This window comes from Hemicordylus capensis, chromosome 2, assembly GCF_027244095.1.
Source record: "Hemicordylus capensis ecotype Gifberg chromosome 2, rHemCap1.1.pri, whole genome shotgun sequence".
Lineage (NCBI taxonomy): Eukaryota > Metazoa > Chordata > Lepidosauria > Squamata > Cordylidae > Hemicordylus > Hemicordylus capensis.
Window position 1 is genome coordinate 182,751,975 of NC_069658.1, and position 23,746 is coordinate 182,775,720.

At 45.1% G+C, this 23,746-nt stretch overlaps 1 protein-coding gene across 9 annotated transcripts in view; it reads right to left on the reverse strand.

The window, feature by feature from the left end:
* IQSEC2 (IQ motif and Sec7 domain ArfGEF 2) overlaps window positions 1-23,746 on the reverse strand; it is a 182,478-nt gene that overhangs the window by 41,151 nt on the left and 117,581 nt on the right. Inside the window, exon 1 of one of the 9 annotated variants that reach the window (XM_053293857.1) lies at window positions 14,323-14,820. The exons of the other annotated variants lie outside the window; for them this stretch is intronic. Within the exon in view, the coding sequence (XP_053149832.1) occupies window positions 14,323-14,387 (65 nt within the window). The 5' untranslated portion in view covers window positions 14,388-14,820. Of the gene's footprint in view, window positions 1-14,322; window positions 14,821-23,746 lie in introns of those variants that run through there. 9 annotated transcript variants of the gene reach the window in all.

The window sequence follows — 23,746 nt, forward strand, 5'->3', positions numbered from 1 at the left end:
GGGGAGTTCATCAGAATCAACCCTGTATACATGCTACAAAACCCCAGTTTTTTCTACACACGATCAACGGACACATTGAGATTGTGTCGACACGTCCTTTAGTGACATCGGGATAGGCGTGTTCTCGTTGTAGCCTTGACATTATTGCATGCAGTGGCTGTTGTTTAGCTTAGTATAATCCAGGAATGCTGCAGAAAGCAAAACACTGATACAGGGAACACTGGTACCCAACATTCTCAGAATCTCGAGTACACCATTTGTCTCTGCAGACAAATGCTGTATCCATGGAGAGTGGAATGGTGGTGATTTAAGAGCACCTCAGCTTGCTAGCATGCTCCCGTTGGCACTGTACATGGGGACACAGTCCACAGTTTTATAACTTCTGACAGGGCTAATGTTTCTTATTTTGTGTTCCATTCAGAACAGCAGATCCATGGGCTGGGTGGATTGTCGTAGAAGGATGGGATGAGCTAGAACTGGAAGCCCCCATTTTGAGGACTTTTAGTTCTCCAGTGGCAGTCACTGCCGAAACCTAAAGCAGAATTCTTGATCTAGAGCAATTAGGAACAGGACACTTGGAATTCCCCTTAAAGCTCACCACACAGCCCCTGTAGCTGTGCGGGGCAACAGCTGCCTAATAAGACCAACAGGAGCTCTAGGGTTTTACCAGGAACCTCATGGCCTCACCCTGAGATCTACCTAGTGAGCCACTGAGGCTATTCTCACGAGTGTGCAAAACCAGGCGAAGGGAGCACAGCCCGGTTCTGCATGCTTGTGAGAGCCACTGGGCTCTCACCGAGCCCACCAAAATACCCCCCCCCAGTTAAATTAGGTTAATGGAGTGAGCACTCCATTAACCTTATTTTTTTAATTGTGTGTCCACGGCGGCTGCTTGCAGCCACAGCAGGCACACTCGGGGGGAGGGGGCTCCCAGTAATAATAATAATAATAATAATAATAATAATAATAAGTACTAGTGGGCCCGGGCACAGAGCATCTGTGCCTCTAGCTGGCCCGCCGCCGCCGCCTGGCCCGCCGCCGCCGCCTGCACCGCAGCCGGGCCCGCCGCCTTGCCTCCGCAGCTGCCCAGCCAGGCAATTTTCCTGGGTGCGCCAGGACCAATCAGGCGCCCCCGCAGCCCAGCCAATCAGCTGGGCTGCCAGGACACATTTTTCCTTGGCATACCCAGGAGAAATATATACATATAGATTATTATTGTTATTATTTATTATTATTTATTATTTTACATTTTATATCCCGCTCTTCCTCCAAGGAGCCCAGAGTGGTATACTACATACTTAAGTTTCTCCTCACAACAACCCTGTGAAGTAGGTTAGGCAGAGAAAAGTGACTGGCCCAGAGTCACCACCCAGCAAGTCTCATTGCTGAATGGGGATTTGAACTCAGGTCTCCCCAGTCCTAGTCCAGCACTCCAACCATGCTGGCTGGTGTAGTAGTAATGCACCGTGCATTTGTGTGGTGCATTATTGGGGCTCCGGGGGGGGTGGGGGCATGAAGAGCTTCCCAGAGTCACTTCTGCTGAGGCACAGAAGGGAAAAAGGTACGTGTCTTTGCCAGATCCTGCAACTGACAGGTAGCATGAAGTCTGTTGATTGGTCAGGCCTAGCAGCTCAGCCCTCTGCCATTGACAGAAAAGGCCATTTCGCCTGTTGCAGTTCAGGCCCTGTAACTAAAGAGACAAAAGTTTGGGCGGTATACAAGTTTAAATATATAAATAAAAGCCCCTAGCTCCAGCAACCAACCTCAGGCACCCATTTGGACAATACAAACTCCAGACCTGGATTTGGATATGGCGCTAGCACCTCCATTTGGCCTGAACACCAGGTTTCCAGTGAGCTATGAAGGCGTAGTAAGGCTGGGTTTAAACGCCTGCTATGCCCTTACAAATTACTGTCCACATCTCGCCGTTAAAGCGCTACATGATAAGCTCTTATGGGTCTACCAGCCATCTAAGTTCAGCCTGAGGACCAATTCATACATTCCTACCAATTGTATGAAGACTAGGAGCATAACTGGGTTGAGGAGGCTGCACTGTGAGAACAGCTTGCAAACCACTTTCACCAGGCAGCCCTACAAAGCTACTGAAAGCCGCTTGACAAATGCTGATGAAGGGCGTTCTAACAATACTCAAAGAACCTACACACATAATAACTAATAAATAGGGATATATTTGTACATACCATTATTAGAGCTGAGCTAAGGCAGAGGTGGGAGGAGGAGTTCTAACATTTCTGCACCTTTCAAAAAGCAAACACACACGCACCCATTCTCAGTTATTTTTCAGTGGTTTGAAAGGTGTTTGGTGGGGGAGCAGGAGGGAATCTCTCTCGTCTCAGCAAACAGACAGACACTCTTTGTTATGCCACGCTGTGCTGAAGCAATGAAACTTCCACAGTGCAGCATGGCAAAAAAAGTACATGGCCAGACGTGCATTATGTTGGGTCTTGTATGCTTGAATGTGCATCTGAACACGAAGGGTAAAGGGAGCATTCCCATATGTTCAAAGAGAACCAATCAAAGCTTCCTGTGTCCCCATGCCATGAGGCATTTCTTTGCCCATCTTTGCAACACAGCACAGGAAGCATCACCCAGTTGCCTTGGTAATAGTGTGCTGTGCTGTAAAGGTGGTTTCACTGCCCACCCTTACAGCAAAGTGCAGCCAGAGAGAGCATGCATCCCTATGTTGCTGAGGCAACTCGGTGAAGCTTTCTACCTTAAAGCTTACTACCTACCTGACCACCCTTGTGAAGATGGTCAGTTAAGTTGTTCTCATAGTGTTCCATGGGAAGATGACGAGCATTGCTTGGATGCATGGGCAAAGCAGGTATGGAGTCTCTCCCTATCCTATTGAAGGCAACAAGGCTCCATTTGTCCTCAGTGATTATGCTACATAGCCAAACCTGACTGGCTTGGTCCTATTGTGATGTCATCTTTTTCGTTTCTCGTTTGATTGGCTGGGATCATGAAACAAGAGAGAAGAAAATGATGCCAGAAAAGCAACAGAGAGGGAAAATAAAATAGCATGAATGGCCACACACACAAACTGAAAATGGGTAGATTTTGCTATCCTCCAACACTGTTTAAAAATGCTCGCTTATTTGTTTGTTTTTAAAGATGTTTGTTCTAAACTCTGTATTTAATCTTTGATCGAAATAAACATTGATTGATTGATTGCTGGCAAAGTAATTCACCACACCACTTATTATGTGTGCACTCGCTCTCTTGCTCTTGCTCTTGCTCTTGCTCTCGCTCGCTCTCTCTCTCTCTCTCTCTCACACACACACACACACGTACACATCTGAAAATTCACAGTGCTTCACATACATTATTTTTACTATGCATATAAAACCCTGCAAAATAGGCCGTATTATTCTCTCTCGCACACATGCACACAGCAGATGGGTGACTGAAGCTGGGAAAGAGCGACTTGCCCAAAGTCTTCCAATGAATTGATGACTGAAGAGTGATTCGAATTGGGGACTTCCCAGCTCACACTCTTTGACAGCACATAAAAATCATTTGTCATGGAATACACATGGTAGGCACAGAGATGGAAGACTAATTATAGGGGGCTTTTTCCTTCAATATTAATGTAGCAAAATGGTCTTGTGAAGAGTTCCAACAAGATCAAGTGCTTAGTGTTTTCTAGGCTATGGCAACCTGGTATTTTATTGTATCAAGGCCCATTCACAAGACAATTGTATATAAATATCGGGGCGGGGGGAGTTGTCTCTTGTCAACTCTTCCACCTCAAAACATTTTGGGCAAATCAGCCCACAACCTCTCCTCAAGCCACACTGCCATATGAAACACCCACAGAGAATAAATAGGAAGGAAAACAGGCATACAGAACATCAGAAACCAGTTTCACACTTGTGCTGTGCAAACATCACATGCAACAAGGTGGTTAAACCATGGCTCCCATGACAACTACACTGAGAAGTGAGGGACCTCACACTGTCATGCACTCATCTGAGGGGTCCCTCTTACCCACACACTTGCTTCCGGCCACATACAGACATGGTTACAGATGCCAGTAGTTCACAGAGGAATGGGCCAGCTGAATTCAAAGAAAAAGAGAGAGAATTTGAGAAGACATCAAATTGTTCCCTGGGGTCTTCTCGAATCTTGAGAGGGATGAAAGCTGTTAGCCTAAGATGCATGTGCTTCGCATGGGGGGAAGAAGGAAGGCTCCCTCTATTACCATTACATGCGATACCATTACATGCAATAAGGCAACTTCTGCTTCCTTATACACTGAACCCTGGTGAATGAGCAAAACTAAAAAGATACAGCACTGGAGAAAAATCACAGAGAATATGTGGCACTAGTGTTGTGAAAAACCCACTCTTGAGCATGCAACATGCTGACAAAAGATACCACAGCAAGCATCTTATGTGAAAAATAATGCTAAGCATTCCATGCGCCACTATTGTAAAGCCCCACTGGACGTGTAAAATATATCAGAGCGATTGTGGCACAAGGTTTGTTATGAAGAAAAGAACAATGGGTAGTTAACACACTGCAGAAAATCACACAAGCATGCCACCAGACCATGCTGCTACAAGGAACTGAATATACCCTGTAGTCAATGCTGAAAGGACCCCACTAGGGCAACATACATCACTCTGGCATGTATATTTAAAGTCCACAAGGATTAAAAAAAAACCCACCAACAGTAAATGTGTGTTGCAATGCGCAATGAACACCTTTGTGAGCAATACCCTACTGAGAAAAAATACATACCAAGAAATCCAGAGTAAGCAAGCAACGTATCTTCGAAAAATCACAGTGAGTGTCCAGCATGGAGACCACTGAAGGAAATATACCACTGATAAGGTACAAACATACCACTACAGAAACCAGACGGAGCGTATACTGTGCCAGCATGCAATGTGCCATCAGAGCCTTCATACTGACACCACTCCGACCCTCATTACATGGGGTTAACTTGGCGGATGCTGCCGTGAAGCCAAGGAACAGAAAGCAGCAGAGGCCAGTCCTAATCCTTCCTTTCTTGTTAAGCCCCCTCCGCCTTTTTCATCAGCTGAAACAGCAGCTTTGAACGCTGCTCTGCCAGGCAGATGCAAGTTCAAATCCCAGCAGGGCCCTTTTCTGTCTTCTCTCCGTTGATGCCCCAACCTTGTCATTAGCAGTGGCATTCAGGGCATCCTGCTTCCACACACCTTCATGTCCAATGATCTACACACATTCGAGGCACATCCTTTCCTATCAGGTTTCTGAGCAGGATCCCAGCCTCAAGGGATTTCCATATTCCACTCCTTTAAATAGTCTCCCCTCTCCCACCCACCCACCCCTCTCTCCAAGGTTTCAACTAGAAACAGAACGTTCCTTTACTTCCTCTCTACAAATGTTATGGGGCTGAGAGACAGCAGCTGCTGCAGCCCACCCCAGAGGCGGCTGCATCTTGCTGAAGGCTGAAATTCCATATGGCCAGGATCCAGGCATGTTACGTTCCCTCTCAGCTGAGATGTAATGCTCGGGGCCATGTGTCAAGCTAGCTTCCTGGTTTTAAATGCTAGGAGACAGTGGCAGCAGGGCGGCGGGGAGGGGCGCGTTCGCTCCCTGTCTTGCCCTGGGACACTGAACTCTGGCTCACACCTGCTAGAAGGACGGCACAAGGGAGAACATAAACTCTCGCCAGCCCTACCTGCTCCCTCTCCCCCTCTCCAGACAGACATATAACCCAGGTTTCACTAGGCTGCTAGTCTAGATCCAGTGACAGCTTTGCCCCACAAAGTGCATGGTGCTGGGAGAAAGAGAATAGTTTTAACGTATGAGAGAATAGCATGTTTGCCAACCCCTGCTAACTTGGCAAAGAGGCACCTTTTTAACATGGTGATTCTCTTTATTTAGCAGGGGGAGAGTAACTGGCCCTATCCACCCCCAGCACAGGACCTCCAGTGACTGTTGCTGGTGTCTGTCTTATGTACCTTTTTAGATTGTGAGCCCTTTGGGGACAGGGAGCCATCTTATTTATGTATTATTTCTCTGTGTGATTTATAACAATTATTCATTTATTATTTCCATGAGCCATTTTTTGGAAGGGCGGTATAGAAATTGAATAAGAAAGAAAGAAAGAAAGAAAGAAAGAAAGAAAGAGAAAGAAGAAATGCACTAAAGAGGCAAGTCTCTGCTACAAGAAGAGAGAAAAGCTATGATGGTATTCATTTTTGTTGTTGTTGTGTGTGAGCACTCAGTTCTAAAGCAGGTAACATTTGGCCTCTAAAAATGTTTTTTAATTACTTTAGAAATAAATAGAGATTTCTGGGAAAAGGCATGAGACAACGTAGAAGAGCACTGGGTCTCTCAACAAAGTCAAAGATACTATCAAAGAAGTTGCTCATGGTTGTTGTTGTTTTCCTATTAGTTACAATATATATTTCAGCTAATAGAAAAATAAAAACATAAATATAAATAAAACACACATATATAGAAATAAAATTTCATTTTACCAGACTGTCTGAATGCTGGGAAAATGTTATTGGTCTGCAACAGAAGCCTAGTCAATAGATACCTTGATTTCATGCAATAACTGCATATTTACTACCTCCAAAGATATTACTTGGAAAACCTCATTCTCCAAGAGGCAGAACATGCTGGAAACAAAGAGGAAGGATGAAACACACCCATAAACAAATGATCTCCTCCTCCTGGCCATTTTTTGTTGAAAACATGGTAATAAGTATTCTAAATAATAATAAAATCATCACCACCTTGGTGTGAGACAGAACTGCTGAGATGAGGTAGAAGCAGAACAGACTTTAAAACGTTCTGGTTCTGTGCCAGAAAAACCAATGTGCAAGCCTTTTTTCCAGTCAATAAAATCTATGCAAATTTATTTACTTTGTTTGTATACATATTCTCAGTTTCCGAGATTCTATTTGAATTGTTCACCGAATATCAGGTTTATTTTTGATTTGCAAATGTATGAGTCACTTATCTATTAAAAGAAATGCACAAAGTAACTTTTTAAAAGACTGGTGAGGTTTTGGCACCAAGTGAGGGGATGAGACAGACAGACAGACAGACAGGGAGGGCAGCTGCATTGCATGGCCACCATCAATGGGGATATGTTGGGAACTGAGAGAGTGCACACCTGCCCAAGGCGGCTTCCCATGCTCTCTGCTCAACATTCTCCTGACGTATCAGCTTTGGATGTGATGCCAACTGCGACCTTACCTGGACAGAGATAGCTTGGCCACACTTACTCAGGCTCTGGTAACCTCTCGCTTAGATTACTGCAATGCATTGTAGGTGGGGCTGCCTTTGAAAACGGTCTGGAAACTGCAGCTGGTACAAAACAGGGCTGCAAGATTATTAACTGGGACTGGACTTTTTGACCATATTACGCCAGTGCTTCGTCAGCTGCACTGGCTCCCAATCTGTTTCCATGCCCAATTCAAAGTTCTGGCTTTAAACTTTAAAGCCCTAAATGGCTTGGGACCAGGTTAACTGAGAGAGCACCTTGCCCCATATGTCCCTACACAAACCTTAAGATCTTCTTCGGAAGCTCTCCTCCAGGTGCCCCTGCCAAACGAGGTGAGGTGCATGGCTACTAGGGAGAGGTCCTTTTCAGTGGTTGCACCCCATTTATGGAATAGCCTTCCCAGTGAGGTTCACCTGGCTTTGTCACTTTGTTCTTTTAGATGCAAGGTAAAAGACCTTTTTGTTCACCCAGATCTTTTAAATTTTGGTTTTCAGATTTGATCTGATTTTTAAATAATTTTAAAATGAGTTTTTAAGCTGTTTAGTATTGTATGTTGTATTTTCTTTTCTTCTTCTTTGTCTGTTATGATTTAATGTGTTATGTGTTTTTATTTTAATCCTTTGTTGTAAGCAGCCCAGAGAACAATTTGTTATGGGTTCAGACATCCTACCTGCCAGGAGTTCACTCTCAGTTTCCAGTATATCCCCGACACTTCCCCCACTAACAGATTTGCTGGTGGTCATGTGAAACTACCCATCATGAAAATGAGGATATGCTGGTGAATGTATATAGAAGGCATAGCCAAGCAACCTAGAGACATGGTGTACAAAATCCCAAAAATGGAAAACAGGCAATACACTGCATTCAGAGCACATGATTCCAGATTACCAAAGCAGATTAACACTGTGCATATGAAAACAGTGTTGATTTTATTTCAATCAAATTGATTTTAATCATGATTTTAATCACTTCACAGAAGGACTCAGTTTTAATGATTTAAATCACAATTTAAATCACTAGTCAAGAAGATCCTATTTAATCATCATTTTCTAGTAAATGTACATTTTTGTTGTCTAATACAACCTTGAAACATATTCCGAGATGTAGCTTTCATTTTTAGAACGTAGGTCTGCACTATAATAGGTACACACTTCTCATAAAGCTGTTTCATTCAGGCAACCAGGCCTTGCATTTCTCTGTTCGCATGCATGCCAGTCTAAACCACAGGTACAGGAACTTCATTAAAATATTCCCAAGTGGGGTCTCTATTACGACTGATGCCATGATAGGATTCTAAAATGGAGGATACACCTGGAAAATATTTCCTAAGGACTGTATGAATACAGGAGGGCCTCATTATCCGTGGGTCCAGCACTCGTAGTTTCACGTATCCATGGTTGGGTAATTAGCACCAGACTTCGGTATACGTGGGGGTGGAGAACTGGGTGGAGAGGGTTAACCCCGTGTATCTGTGGGTCGGGGTGACCTCGGGTATCTTTTCCAGTCGCTATTTTGTGTCTGGGAGCCATTTATGGCTCATTTACTTTAAAAAAATGTGGGGGAGGCTGTGATTTTTGGCTGATTTTCAATGTTGTGGGCGATTTCCAATGCCATATGGCACTTTTGGGGGAGACTGGGGGGGAAATGGGCGGATGCAGTTTTTGGCAGTCCAGGAACCTAAGCCCCCAATTCCCATAGCCCTAATGCTCCATTATCCACAGATTTGCTCCCCCCACTCGCAGAACGGAACCCCCGTGAATAACAGGGTTCTCCTGTACGTTCTGTTCACTTTTGGTTTCACTTTCTATTCCCCTCCCCTATCCCTTGCATTTATATCCAGACACTCCTCTTTGCTCAGTTCTATTCCATCCCCTCAAATCCTCTATTCATTCACTGACTTTCTTTAGCCCAATTTAGACATTATGCTGTTCAAGTGCACATATTGTACACATATTTGTGTGAATTACTGTATCTGGGTTCATTTAAAAAGTGAATACAGGCCCTTCAAATGCATGGTACAGATTGGAAGTTTACTGCTGTACCTGTAGTCAACATAATATGTGAATGATTGTACCTGTGCATAGATTTGTATTTGTGTACACTGTATAATCACTGCACGAGTGCTGGACATAATGTGTGAATGGGCCTAATGTCTTCGCACTTTTAGAGGGGGGGGGCAAGGGCTTGACTGTATGTGAGTGTGCATCCGTTCACTTCAAGTGCATTTCGATCAAGTGCATTTCAATCAAGATGAGGGCCAGAAACTTCCTTTTTGGAAAATAAATAAAAGCACTAGGCCTCAGTAATGCAAATTCCATAACAGATAAGGCATAAAAAAAATTATTTTTAAAAACACCATCCCCACCATTTACACATTTCTGCCAAGCCCACATTAGTGGTCCCCAGATCTTATTCGAACTAAATTAAAGTGTTGTTGAGTTGATGTCCACTCCTGGCGAACAAAGAGCCCTGTAGGTTGTCCTTGGTAGAATACAGGAGGGGTTTATCATACTCCAGTGCAGTATGAGATGATGCCTTTCAGCATCTTCCTATATTGTTGCTGGCCAATATAGGTGTTTCCCATAGTTTGGGAAACATACCAGTGGGAATTCAAACCAGCAACCTCTTGCCCGCTAGGCAAGTTGCTTCCCTGCTGCGCCATTAGGTGGCTGGCCTCGATAAACTGAAGTTTTCATGCTAAGAAAAAAATTCCGGAAGAGAAGTACCTTCTGTGTGAAAAACTATATGAATTCCACATATGATCGTGTGTCTATTCCAGAAGCATCAGAAAATTACCAGCAAGAAATGGCTTGTTGCTACCTACACACACACATAGCTCACAACGTGATTCACTAAACACTGGATTTGAGTAATTAAGGAAATTTTCCCCTGTCCGAAAAAATCCAGACCAACAACACCCTCTCTAATAACCAAAGTCCTCTGAAAGTTCAACACCAAGGGCATCTTACTCCACAACAGGCCTGTTCAGATGTTATTGATGGGAGCAGCAGCAACACTTACAGTGAGGAAAGCAGAGAGGAAGTCCCACCCTCCAGCTGTTCTTTACCCCCTCTTGCCCAACAAATGCACTTACAACATTGTTTGTCTGAAGGGGGAGATGCTATAAGCATGTTCACCGGCAATTCATTCCATGAGCTGCAACCTCAATCGAGCAACAATGCAGCTCACAGAATCACTGGTTGACATGCTTAACATAACATGCTTACAGCACCTCCCCCTTCAGCCAAACAGTGCATGTGTGCCCCATGGGAGTAGGTGAGTGACAGGAGCAGAGCAGGACTGCCTCCCCTCTTTCCCTGCTCAGGCGGACAACATCTGAAAAGGGCTAATATCTGCCTGTCATCTAATGTAAAGTCAGAATTGCCTAGCATAGGGACTTAGAGCAGGGATGGGAGTGTGTAGAGAAGAGGCCTTTTGATCCTAATGTTGGCCTCTAAGGATTTGGACAACTCTTTCATAATCACACAAGGATAAAACCTAGAAATGTGATATTTCACCTAAGAATTCAGTTTATTTTCCAGTCGTGCTTGTAACCATTCCAACACACACAACTGGAATGAGTGGTAGAAAAGAGGTAGAAAAATGGATTGTTCTTCACTCTCTGAAAAGGTAAAGTGTGCTGTCGAGTCGGTGTCGACTCCTGGCGCCCACAGAGCCCTGTGGTTTTCTTTGGTAGAATACAGGAGGAGTTTACCATTGCCATCTCCCATGCAGTAGGAGATGATGCCTTTCAGCATCTTCCTATATTGTTGCTGCCCAATATAGTAGCAGCGGTGATTCGAACCAGCAACCTTCTGCTTGTTAGTCAAGCATTTCCCTGCTGCACCACTTAAGGCGTCTTTTTTCACCCTCTAAAGGTGTACTTATATTCAGGGATATCCATATTCTTGGGGGGGGGAACCCAAATATTCTGAAGCAACATAACCCAAATTCTGAACTCTGAAACCTGTATAAATTATTCAAATAATGACGCTACATAATTTAATTCTGCAACTTTTGCTACTTTACCTAATTAATTCTGCTTCAGCTTGTCATTTTTATGGTGTTTTAATGTAAACCGCCCTGAGCCTTCTGGAAGGGCGGTATAAATTTTTTAAATAAATAAATAAATAAATGGGGAGAGGAAAAGAGCAGTGTTTTATCTAATTTTTTTTCATGTGTGCACGGAATTGTTCTGGGTGGCAGTATCAAGGCAGTGTGTGCACACGTGCATTCAGAGTGGGATCTTCCTTATTAAATCTGAGCGGGATTTAAAATGAACTGAGCAGACTTCAAAAACCGTGTGAGTGCACACCACATGTGCACGCCTTGGAGGGAAAACTGGAAATGAGCTGTCCTGGGCACTGAAGCTGCACCCCCAACTCCTGGAAATCTTATTCAGTCACCTCCCTGGCTGCAGAATTTCACCAAGCACTGCTCTCACTATACATTACATCTATATAGGCTAGGGTCTTGCATTTCCCCCCTTTTAATGAAAGCTAGGGTAAGGAAGCTGCAGCCAATACTACACTCTGTACCAAATCTTGGCATAAAAATAACATTGTTTGTGAGTGACTGCAGACACTTGCACTTTGTACACTCACAGCATGGGGCAGGCAGTTGCAACCATGTGGGAAACCAGTCATCTGTAGAGTTCAGCAGCAGGGAGAGGTGAAATATACCACATCCCCACTACTGACTGGGAAGGTGGCAGAGACATGGCTAGCTTCAGCTCACTCCATGGCCAGACATTACAGATTATTGGTTCCCATGTAACTGCAATCACCTTGTGGTAAATTCACAAGTGATCATAGAAGAGCAAAGGAAATCTGCACGCATCCAATAACGTAAGTGAATACAGGCTTAATACAGGCTATTGTTTGAGAATGGAAGCAAGAGCAGCAGCGGTTCAAGAATAATTAAGGCAGAACATCCTGTGCAGGTGGTGGCACCAGAGCTGCAAAGGGAGGGGGTGGAATTGGGAGGGGGGGATGAAATATATTTCATGGCTGCACTCGAATTTAAGATCCCCATTAAAGTTCAAGTTAAGCAATCCTCATCCGGCTATGGTGTCCTCCTGAATTCTACTCCATGTTCTGGAACCCAGAGTGTGGATATATTGCTAGAAAATTGAAAGCCAATTAACTAAAAGAATACAGACCTGGATCACAACCCAGTCTGTCCACAGAGCACACAGAGCATGGTAGAAGCTCATTGCACACAAACCAAAGGTGAGCACAGTAGAAGAACTTGAAGGAATGGCCACCTAAAAAAAGATAGCCTGTGGGTCTTGCCAAAGGTATATTGGGGTGTATCTTATAGAGAAAGAAAGATATCAGAAGGTTCCAGCTTTCTGACATAAGCAACCGATAGTACATGCATGAGTGATTCTTGGAGATTCCCTACTGAGCAGTTCAGTGAAGTTGACATGAGATGCTGATATTTAATGGGTTATTTGCAGGGCACTATTGGAACTTAGGGGATCCCTAGAAGATAAAGCAGTGAAAATGCAGGGGGAATGTTGAGGGCATTAAGAGCTGGATATTTATTATTTATTTATTTATTTATTATTATTATTAATTATATCTGGGGGAGAGGAGCACAAGAATGGACAGGAGGTTAGGTATGAGTGTTCTAAAAAAAATTTAAAATGTATTTAATGAAATTTTATTATTGTTTTATTTGCTGTTTTTAATTTGTTGTTCATCAGCCTGGGAGTCCTAGGACTAAAGGTAGTATCTTTATTTTACATTTTATATTATCTTCCTCCAAGGAAGATATTATCTTCCTCCAAGGAGCCCAGATCGGTGTACTACATACTTAAATTTCTCCTCACAACAACCCTGTGAAGTAGGTTAGGCTGAGAGAGAAGTGACTGGCCCAGAGTTACCCATCAAGTATCATGGCTAAATGGGGATTTGAACTTGGGTCTCCCTGGTCCTAGTCCAGCACTCTAACCTCTACACCACACTGGCTCTCACAAATGTAAACAAACAAATATTAATACAGAAGCATTTTAGGCCAAACAAATGGTCAATAAAATTCAGAAAAGGATATGGCTTATTTAATGGGATGTTATGGGAGGGTGTCTCTTAACAATGCCTCTCAGTGACAAGAGAATGTGAGAAGATAACTGATCAAGGTGAACCATGAAATACAATTGTTGGGGTGGTTCAACAAGGAGACCCTGGCGAGCAGATTCCCAATAGATAATGCAAAGAGAAGTGAGGAATCTCCCGCTCCTACTGCTTCTTCCCCCCCACACAACCTGTCCAATTGAGTTGTGCATGCGGGGAGCTCAGCTATACAGCAGCATATACTTTGGGTTGCTGAGTGAAGAGTGGTTAAATTGTGTGTGGGGTGGGTGGGGGGTGTCTTACTTTTGCTAGGTGAAATAGAAGGGTGCTTGGGGATTCCTGATGAATGATGTAAAGACATAGGTGGAGGAAAAGCCAAATTATTCAGGAGAAAATTTATTTATTTATTTTTCCTTTATTGCAATAAGGTTCCAATATCTAGACATAATCAAGGATGATAATGATACATGTAAATATAACTAAAAAAAGAAAAGAAAGCAGGGGGAGTACTAATTTAGAAGAAATTTATTTTTAACTTGAGCAAAACACAAAGGTGTGAGTGACATTGGGAGGAGGTTTCTCCTGCTCAATTATTGAAGTATTCCAAACAGAAGGGGAGCATCTGAGACTGAGGCCTCCCTAGGTTACTCAGAGGAGAGAGGGGGTATCTGAATAGGTGGGCGTCACCCAATTGAGAACAGCGGGGAGGGGCGAGTAATCCCTGCTAAAAGGCAGTCATTTCTCATTCTCAGAAGGACAAGGAAGCGGCGTGGGGGCAGAGTTCCTGGTAAAGAGAGAGCTGATCTTGTGTGTGTGTGTGAGTTTCCCCCCCTGCTGCCGGGCGTAATATTTTCTGTACTAATGAAGATGACGCCCTGGCCAAGGCAGAGGATACTCGAAGTGCTTGAAGAAAGCGATGTCGGGGTCGCGAGATGGAGGGAATGTTTCAGGAAAGGGAGAGGGGACTTTGCAAAGGGGGGGGGGCGCACTCACCAGTGCAGGAGCTTGTGCTGCAGCTGCCCCGGGCGGCGCTCGGACGAACATTGTAGGCACCACATAGCTGGCTGCCCCCTTCAGCCTGGGAGCAGCCGCCGGAAGGGATGGCGGGGCGGGGGGAATCCCGGCCGGATCTCAGCAGCCACAGCAGCTCCTTCGAGCCCCGAAATTGCCCAGCCGCCGCAGCTCCTCCATCCCTGCCTCCTCCGCGGAAGGAGCAAAGGAGGAGCCGGGACAGGGACCGCCCCCAGCCGGAGACTCCAACCCTTCCCTTCCCGGCCATTGTTAGCCCCGAAAGTGACTGACGCCTCCCAGCTGTATCACGAGCCGCAACGCCTGGGTTCCGTCCCCGCCGCGTTCATTTGGAGGGGAGAGGGAAGGACCAGTGGCTCCAGTTCCAGGGGCATCGTTGCTATAACTGAACAAGGGTGGAGGGGAGAGAAGTGTCCCTGGGCCCCTGACGGAGAGGGCCCGCCCACGGGGTGACAGCTTGCTCTTTGCTCTCCCACTCGCGCCTCCAGGACTTCTGGATCCTATTTGAGAGTTAAAAGAAATCAGGAGTATTATGCTTAGCTAGAACTAAGTTTCTAAAAAAGGATATGTTCCAGGGCTTCATCTGCTTAGCTGGCTGATAGCTACCATACCTTCTGATCTGCTTCACCACCTCTCAGCACTAAAATGGACATGACTGCTGGCCACATGGTGGGTTTTTTAAAAATAATAAATACACTCTGCATATGCTCAGAGGCACAATTTTATCATAACATCCATATTCCAGAAATGTGGGCCTCCTCATCTCCTTTTTATTGAAAGGAGGAAGGCTTTGAAGCTAAAATCTGGATATGTGGAAGTGTAGTTAAAAGATGGTTGCCAGCCACACCTCCCTGCAACATATCCCCAGTTCAAAAAGGGATACAGCAACTAAATTGGGCTGCAGCCCAGATAGAAGATTCACAAGATTCCATCTGCACTCTAGAGGAAGGACAGGGAGACTCTAGGATACTAGCTCTGGCGAAAAAGTGGTGTATGTGTGGAGAGGCAGCCACCTAATGGCGCAGTGGGGAAATGACTTGCCTAGCAAGCCAGAGGTTGCTGGTTCGAATCCCCGCTGGTATGTTTCCCAGACTATGGGAAAGACCTATATTGGGCAGCAGCGATATAGGAAGATGTTGAAAGGCATAATCTCGTACTGTGCAGGAGATGGCAATAGTAAACCCCTCCTGTATTCTACCAAAGACAACCACAGGGCTCTGTGGTCTCCAGGAGTTGACATGATGGCACATGTTACCTTTATATGTGGAGGGAGAGAAATGACCAACTAACTACAGTAAGGCCAGAGCTTGAGAGCTGCCTCAGGTGGAAGATTTTGGGCACCAGTAAGGATGGCAGAGCAGGATACTAGAGCATCCGGCCCTCAAGGCAGAACTCCCAGCAGAAAACGTTCCTGCACAAGCCTCTCTGAGAATGAAATGGAAGTCACACAAGAGCACTGCTGTATACTGTACTCCATAAGCCTCCGTACACTTCCCTGAGGCTTATGTAGGGGTATATTAGGGCACACCTAGATTGTGTGCTAAATTAATAAACATTTGGATTATCTCAGGCACCAATGTGTATTGGGAAAGTCCTTGGAAAGGGCAACAATAGTTAATGCTCAACTATTTCAAAACATGTTTGGTCAAAAGGAGTGAGATGGAGGCAACAAGCCACTCCCCATCATACAACCTCTCACTTTTCTCAGACAGTGGATTTGTCCCCTCCCCCCCCCCAATCTGATGTCAGCTTCTTTTCACTAAGTAAGTGAATGGGGACAGGTCAGATTTCTAAAGAAACCCCCAACTGAGGGCTGGGGTAGGGCAGGGTCCTCAACCTTCAGTTCCCAGATGATGCTGGCCTACAACTCCCATCATCCACAGCTACAGTGGCCTTGGGCATGGTGACGGACAGTCATGAGAGTTGTAATTCAACAGCATCTGGGGACTCAGTGTTGGGAACCCACTGCCACTGGAGGAATCATTTTGCTTAATGTAAAGAAATATAAACAGCCCTGCTGGATCAGGTCCTTCCAGTCCAGCATCCTGTTCCCGACAGTGGCCAGACAGATGCTTTCAAAAACCCCACAGGTGAGCACAAGAGCAACAGTCCTTCCCTGTTTACACTCCGCCGCCACCCTTAAAATAACAGAAATTCTGGTAGCTCTCTGGGATCTGTCAGAAGAGTCTGGGTCAGGAGGCAGAGTCCGGAAGCAGGTCCATTGGCGGAAGAAGAGGGCAGAACCCTGCAGGTTTGCTTTTCATTTGTTTGTTTGTTTTTGGCAAGTCTGGAAGCAGAGTTCTGCGCAAAGGCTTATTCATACAGAATTTCTTTTTCGAAGACTGTGCATCTGAACATTGAGTCCATTTAGTTATCAGGTCTATTTACTGAGGAGGTCTCTTTACTGATAGACCTACTCTCCATGAATTTATCTCATCGCATTCTAAAGCCATCTAAGTTCAGGGCCATCACCACATCTTGTGGTAGTGAGTTCTACAAGTTAGGCATTCTGTAAAGAAGTACGTTATTTTGTCCATCTGAAATCTATTGTCCATCAATTTCACTGCTGGCTCCCAATTCTAATATTATGAGAGAGGCTGCAAGATGTCTCTCTGTCCAGTCTCTAAGCATCATTCATAATGATGTCACAGGCACACTGGCATTAACCCAATGAAGAAGCAGTCGCCCATTTACACGATAACATGAGACAAACACAGACACCTAGATGGTTTAGCCACTTAAGGACGTACCAATGCATCCTCAACATGTCTTTGACCACGTGTGAGGGGTGTTCATTGCCCCACTACATGCACTCCAAATCCCTGTTTAGAAAGGGGCATCCCCACCTTCACTGCATGCTGGTGGGGGTCGTGTTAATCTGAAACAGCCCAGCATCTGAATGGAGCTTAGGTGTACACGTGCATATAGTACTGCATTATGTACTCTTACAGTAGTACCTACCTAGTACATGAAAGGCACTCCCATTACTTTCAAACTGCAAGATAAGCCATTTAAAAGGTTGCAGCCAGATCTTTGCACCTGCATTTGTGAGCATGAAACCTTGCACATGGTTGCAGTCCTCCATGTACACACACAGATAACAGACATGAAGGGCTATATTCCAGGGGTGACCAACCTGAGGCTCTCCAGCTGTGTTAGACTATAACTTCTATCATCCCCAGGAGCAATACTGCAGCTGGGGGGTGATGGGAGTTGTAGTCCAACAGCAGCTAGAGAGCCTCAGGTTGGCCACCCCTGCCATATGCTCAGAAACATCTCTAGCACTCAGTTATCATCACACACACACACACACACACACACACACCTTCCTACCGACATGGCTATACTGACCGTACTCAGTACAATCACCTACTGAACACATTTTCTCCTATATATCAACTGTGAGCCCTTTAAGAGACAGGGATTTGTCCACCTATTTTTGTAACACATTACTGAGCTCTTTGGATAGGGAAGGGTGTAAATCTCAGTAAACAAACCTCAGCGCACAAGTGTACTATGCATTCATACATTTGGAAGTCACTCCACATACGTACATACATACATACATACATCCTATGCAAAACACATGGGGAAAACCCAGTGATAAACATGTGCAAGTAAAGATCTTTCCCTTTTACACAAATATGTACATAGTGGGCAGAACACATCCTCAATCCAGTGTCCCCCTCCCTTCCAACTTCACACTTTTGCACCCAGGTTAAACGCAACATACAAAACCTATTTTTCCCTCCCTTTCTGTGGCTGAACTGCAGTTGCCCTCCCCCTACATTTCCCATCTGCAAACAACTGACAACAACAACACAGCTAGGAAATTATTGATGAAGCAGAGCAGGCCTCAGATGTGGTTGCCATGGGGACAAGTGGAGGGTGAGATGCTGGGTTGCTATGGATCCCGCAAGAGGGAGGATGGGTACCATCATCACCATGGCGATGCCCAAGGAACGGACATAGATGCTCAGAAGCCTTGAGAGGGAGGGTGCACAGTCAGGATTTGTGGGAAGAGTGGCCCAGAAGTACAGAAAGATCCCTCCTACTGGGGCTGGACTACAGGAGGATAAGTGTGTCTCTAGGAGCTGACAGAGATATTAGGCAAGGAAGCGGAAATTCTCTCAGTACAAAGGGTAGCCTTCCTTTGTTTTCTCCACAGGAGAGCCTATGGTCCTTGTCCAGGAAATGGACACCATGCATTTGACTCCCAACCCCCAACTTCAGCTGCAATGTGGAATTGAAGGGTGAGAAGCTCTGCAGTTTATATTCAGCTGGATCTCTAAGAAAAGCAGAAAGGGAAGGGAAGCAGGACTCCTAGCTTCTGATCTCCAGCCTGTGTGAGGGGAAAGGAGTCTAGTGTGAATTGGGTCTCCCACTTATATGAGAGATGGAAGCACTGAAGCAACATCAAGAAGGGGATCCTAGAGTCCAAATTCAAGGTTTTCTATTCCTGTCTTGCATCAGGCATAACCTGTGCGGTATTCCCCCATTACCAAAATGACACCACTAAATAGCACATCAATTTGGCGTTGCTATCATTGTTGCATGCATGCCCATAGTAATAGCAACAACTCCAAAAGGCTCCAGGAAGGGTGGTGAGGTTGGTATCAGGCTGCTCAATAAATAACTATTCAGTGTCAACTAAGTCCTCTTGCCATTCCAGTAGCTGCTGAGGATGAGATGATTGTCATTACTTCTCACAAGTCACATTGACTCTGGGGGCGTGCACATGTTGGGGAGAGTCAGCCCTGGTGTGTCTAGGAATCTTATCCCTCCCCCACAAATACACATACTTGCACACTAATGCCAACACAAACACTGACACAGGCACACCAGAGGCAAACAGAGACACATGCCTCCCGACATACCCATGACAACATCGGCAAAGATATGTACACACTGACTCAGTCATCAGCAGAGCCTGACCAACAAAGTCACACACACACACACACTCAAATATGCAAGGCTGCACGTTCCACAGAAAAATCAACACTATGCACCTCATTGATGGCAACAGTACACATAGCAGTATTGCGAGGATATACAATGTACAGTGCAAAAACATATATCCCATTAGCCATACCAGCAAACCACCAACACATATACCGTACACATGATACAAAGCCGGACATATATACCAACAGCAAATAAACCCATGAAATAAAATGCACAGAGATCTCTAATATGATTACATAGGAACATAGGAAGCTGCCATATACTGAGTCAGACCACTGGTCTATCTAGCTCAGTATTGTCTACACACATTGGCAGCGGCTTCTCCAAGGTTGCAGACAGGAATCTCTCTCAGCCCTATCTTGGAGAAGTCAGGGAGGGAACTTGGAACTTAGATGCTCTTCCCAGAGTGTCTCCATCCCCTAAGGGGAATCGCTGACAGTGCTCACACTTCTAGTCTCCCATTCAGATGCAACCAGGGCGGACCCTGCTTAGCTATGGGGACAAGTCATGCTTGCTACCACAAGACCAGCTCTCCTCTCCTGATTAGAGTTACGCTTAGGGGTTTTGGGGGTCATTTCTGGGGATCATTTATACAGAACAGATCTATCAACCTCTGTTTACCATGACAGCTGAATGGAACCTCCATGTTTTGAGACAAAGTTCCTTTCAAAGCCAGTGGCTGGAGGGGGAGGACTGTTGCCTTCTTCCCCCTCCCCCACCAGGTTTGTGGACCTCTTGGAATCAACAGCTTGGCCACTGTTAGAAGCAAGATGCTGGTCTAGACAGTCTCTTGAACTGATTCAGCAAAACTCTTATGCTTAGATACCCTTAGCTCTGTAAGTTAGTACAGTCGTCCCTCTCCTATCGTGGTTTTCCCAATCATGGATCTGAGTATCCACGACTGGGAAATTGCCCTCGCCAACCATGACCTGAGTATCCACGGTTTGGTAATTTTATTTTTTAAGATTTGGGGGGTCATTTCTGGGGGTCAGGAAGTGATCTTCAGGGATTTGGGGTGATTTCCAGGGGTCAGGGGGACATTTTCAGGGGTGAGGGGGACATTCTTTCAATTTTTCACTTTGTTTTTGATCGCTTTGCGACTGCAATTCCCCTAACCCTCCTTTCCCCATTGACTTTAATGCCTCATCCACCTCAAATTCTCCAACCACAAGGGTTTCCAGGAACGGAAGCCTCACAGTTGGCAAGGGACAGCTGTATCAATAACGGCTCTCACACTATGAATGCTTAAAGTACATTCCCTATATTATCTTAAAATCCTTACAACAGCCCTGTAAAGCAGGCTAGCATTATCATCCGCATACTAGAAATGTGAAGCAGACAGAGGCTGTGGAAATAGTGACTTGCCTAAGGCAATCGAAAGTGTTCATAGCCAAGAGAAGATTTGATTCTGGGATTTCCCAGCCTTCCTCTTAGCCACTCTGCTACACCAGCTCTCAAATGTTTAGAAGAGGTATAGAAAAATGAGTGAATACAAGGCAGTCACAGATTTTGCTTTGCATCCCATAGCAAAGCAAGGAGGCACCTTAGAGCAGAATACACACTCACCCCAATATGCACACAAGCAGCAAGGCATCAACACAACAGGCATATGGAACCCAACTTAAACATACTCACACATCAGTTGTTGACTTGCCTTGCAGATCTCAGGCTGGAATGTACAAAACTGATGTGTACACGCAGCCAGCCAGCCAAGGTGTGGAACGCCAAGAGAGCTGGTAAACCTGCCATCAAGCAATTCCACACCCCATCACCTTCCACTCCCAGCTAAAGCATCCAGCTGAAGGTCAAGGTGATGCTACAACAAAGACACTTTGCCTTGTGCTGAGACACACAATCACCTCTGGGGCAGAGGTCGCTTTTCTACAGCCAGCTTGCCATTGGAACCTTTCAGTATTCCAGCCACTTTCTGGGTGGAGAACAGAACACACCCCTGAACTAAAACACAACAGGTTAAGGAAGGAGAAAACTATGTCTTCAATTATTGCTGTAGGTTAGTTGGAAACCTGCCCGCTCCACTTGCAATTCAGTCAGGCCATTAACATCAATATACATGGGTGGAGGGAGCAGACAATATGCTAGAAGTGTGGAACCCTCATGTGAGCAGGGCCTTCCAAATTCACCTCTGAGTTCCCTGTGGGCAGAGTCTGGTGGCAAGGCCTACAAATGTGTTAAGCCTTCCCCACTCCTTGAGAAAGTGTTACTGACGCTTTGCCTGTGCTGGACTCTCCAAATCTACCTCAAATTTCACTTTAGACAAAGTTTGGTTATAAGACATATAACCATCTTCCTTTCCCCACCTCCAGCCTGGTGCTTTCAGTAATTCCAGTCATGTCCAGGGAATGCCTTTTGCTTACCTAACTGAAGCTTCTGTATTACCATCCACAACTGGAAGATGTCATAAACCAGGCCACAACAGTAGCTATGGTGGGTGCTGTTCCTCTCTGCTGTCTGGGACGCAGAAAAGGAGGGAGGTTTGGGGTCACTGGCTACAGAATGCTCTAGCTCGGTCTGTTTGTGCTGGGGAAAGTTTGTTTCAGTCCATTGGTTGAGTGAGCACCTGTTACACTCACCCGGCGTGACTGGAATAACTTAACCCTGCAGCAGCCGCTGTCCAAAGCGAACACCTCCCAAAGAGCCACCTATAAGTCTGCACTTCCACACTCAGCACACACTGTCACAACACCCTCAAAAGGCATACGGATGCATACATGCAAAACATAACCAACCCACAGTTGCTCTTACACACACACACACACACACACACACTGCATACAAACTTGCATTCATAAAAGTAACTCCTAACAAGCCCTTAGCATGTATCATGACTAGGACAGGAACTGAGGAGCTCCCAGCCCCTCCCCGCTCTTCTAACCTACCAGACCTGACTCTTCTCCCATAACACAGAACACAGTTCAAGTATATTCGTCTTGGTCTAAAGTTGTAACAAACAGATCAAGGAATAGAAACCAGGAGATTTGGCTCAGTTTCTTCTTAGGTCTCGTTCTCACCAAGATAGTAAATGGGTGCCTATACTACACTAATTCTGAATGCACATGGGAGCTAACATGGTGGAATACACCTTCATCTCCCCGATGAGCCCCTGGTGGCGCAGTGGTAAAACTGTCACCCTGTAACCAGAAGGTTACAAGTTTGATCCTGACCAGGGGCTCAAGGTTGACTCAGCCTTCCATCCTTCCGAGGTCAGTAAAATGAGTACCCAGAATGTTGGGGGCAATATGCTAAATCATTGTAAACCGCTTAGAGAGCTCCGGCTATAGAGCGGTATATAAATGTAAGTGCTATTGCTATTGCTATCTTCTTCTTCTTCATCATCGTAATTAATTATTATTATTAATAATAATAATATTATTAATATTTTTTTAAAAAAACATACTATCATGTAAGGTAGAAGGCTAGGCTAGAACCCTTTTCCTGTGACAGGTTAATTCTCTGTGTGCAGGGAATCCTTTTGTAGAAGCATTCCATCATGTGAGCCTCCATCTGCATTCTAAACAGAAGCAGATGCAGGCCCACTGCTTCAGAGCTAGGAATTAAACACAAGATTTTTGACCATCAGGCTAGTGGGTGTTGAGAACTTTGATGGAGGCGTCCCATTTGAAAAACGTGGCTGTTGGGTAAGGTGGAAGTATTGTGAAGTGCAGCCTTTAACCTAGTACCTTTTGCTGGAGTTGGAACAACTGCCCAGGTATTAAAATAGGTGGGCCCAGAATGAAACAGGCCACCAGCAGCTCATGAAAGCTCATGGCAGCGTGATGTTTATTATAATAACAGACCTAAGCACTCTTTTGCCAGGAATGATCTGAACAAGAGACCCTGTAATAGTTCTGTCTCAGCTCTGAGAGTAGGAAGGGTGTCTCTTTAAAGGGATTAAAGAGAGTTATGGCTGCAAGCTTTTTTCCTGTTAGGGCTCCTGAATTTTAACAGCTTTGTGGCAGGCAGAAATCCAGCAGGTCAAGTGTTCCCCAATCAGCCATTGTTAAAGGCACAGGAGCATGGTAGCAAAAAGAACCCTAAGGGAACTGTGATTCATGATGCTTGGGTTATCCCCAGTTAGGGTAGCTGTCTTTCTTCTGCTCCTGTGCTTGGCTTTGAACATCAGCCACGCAAAAATGTAGTCGGTGAAGTTTCCCTCCCTCCACCATTTTTCACTATGCCAAGCAAAGCTTCAACCTCTACACTTCTGTAGGATGCTGCTAAAAGAGGAGCAGGATGCAGCAGGATGATGTTAAAGGAGCTAGAGCAAGTCAAATAATAATAATAATAATAATAATAATAATAATAATAATAATGAAGAAACCGTGGACCACCTAATCAGCTGTTGTAAAAAGATCGCACAGACTGACTACAAACAAAGGCATGACAAAGTAGCACGGATGATACA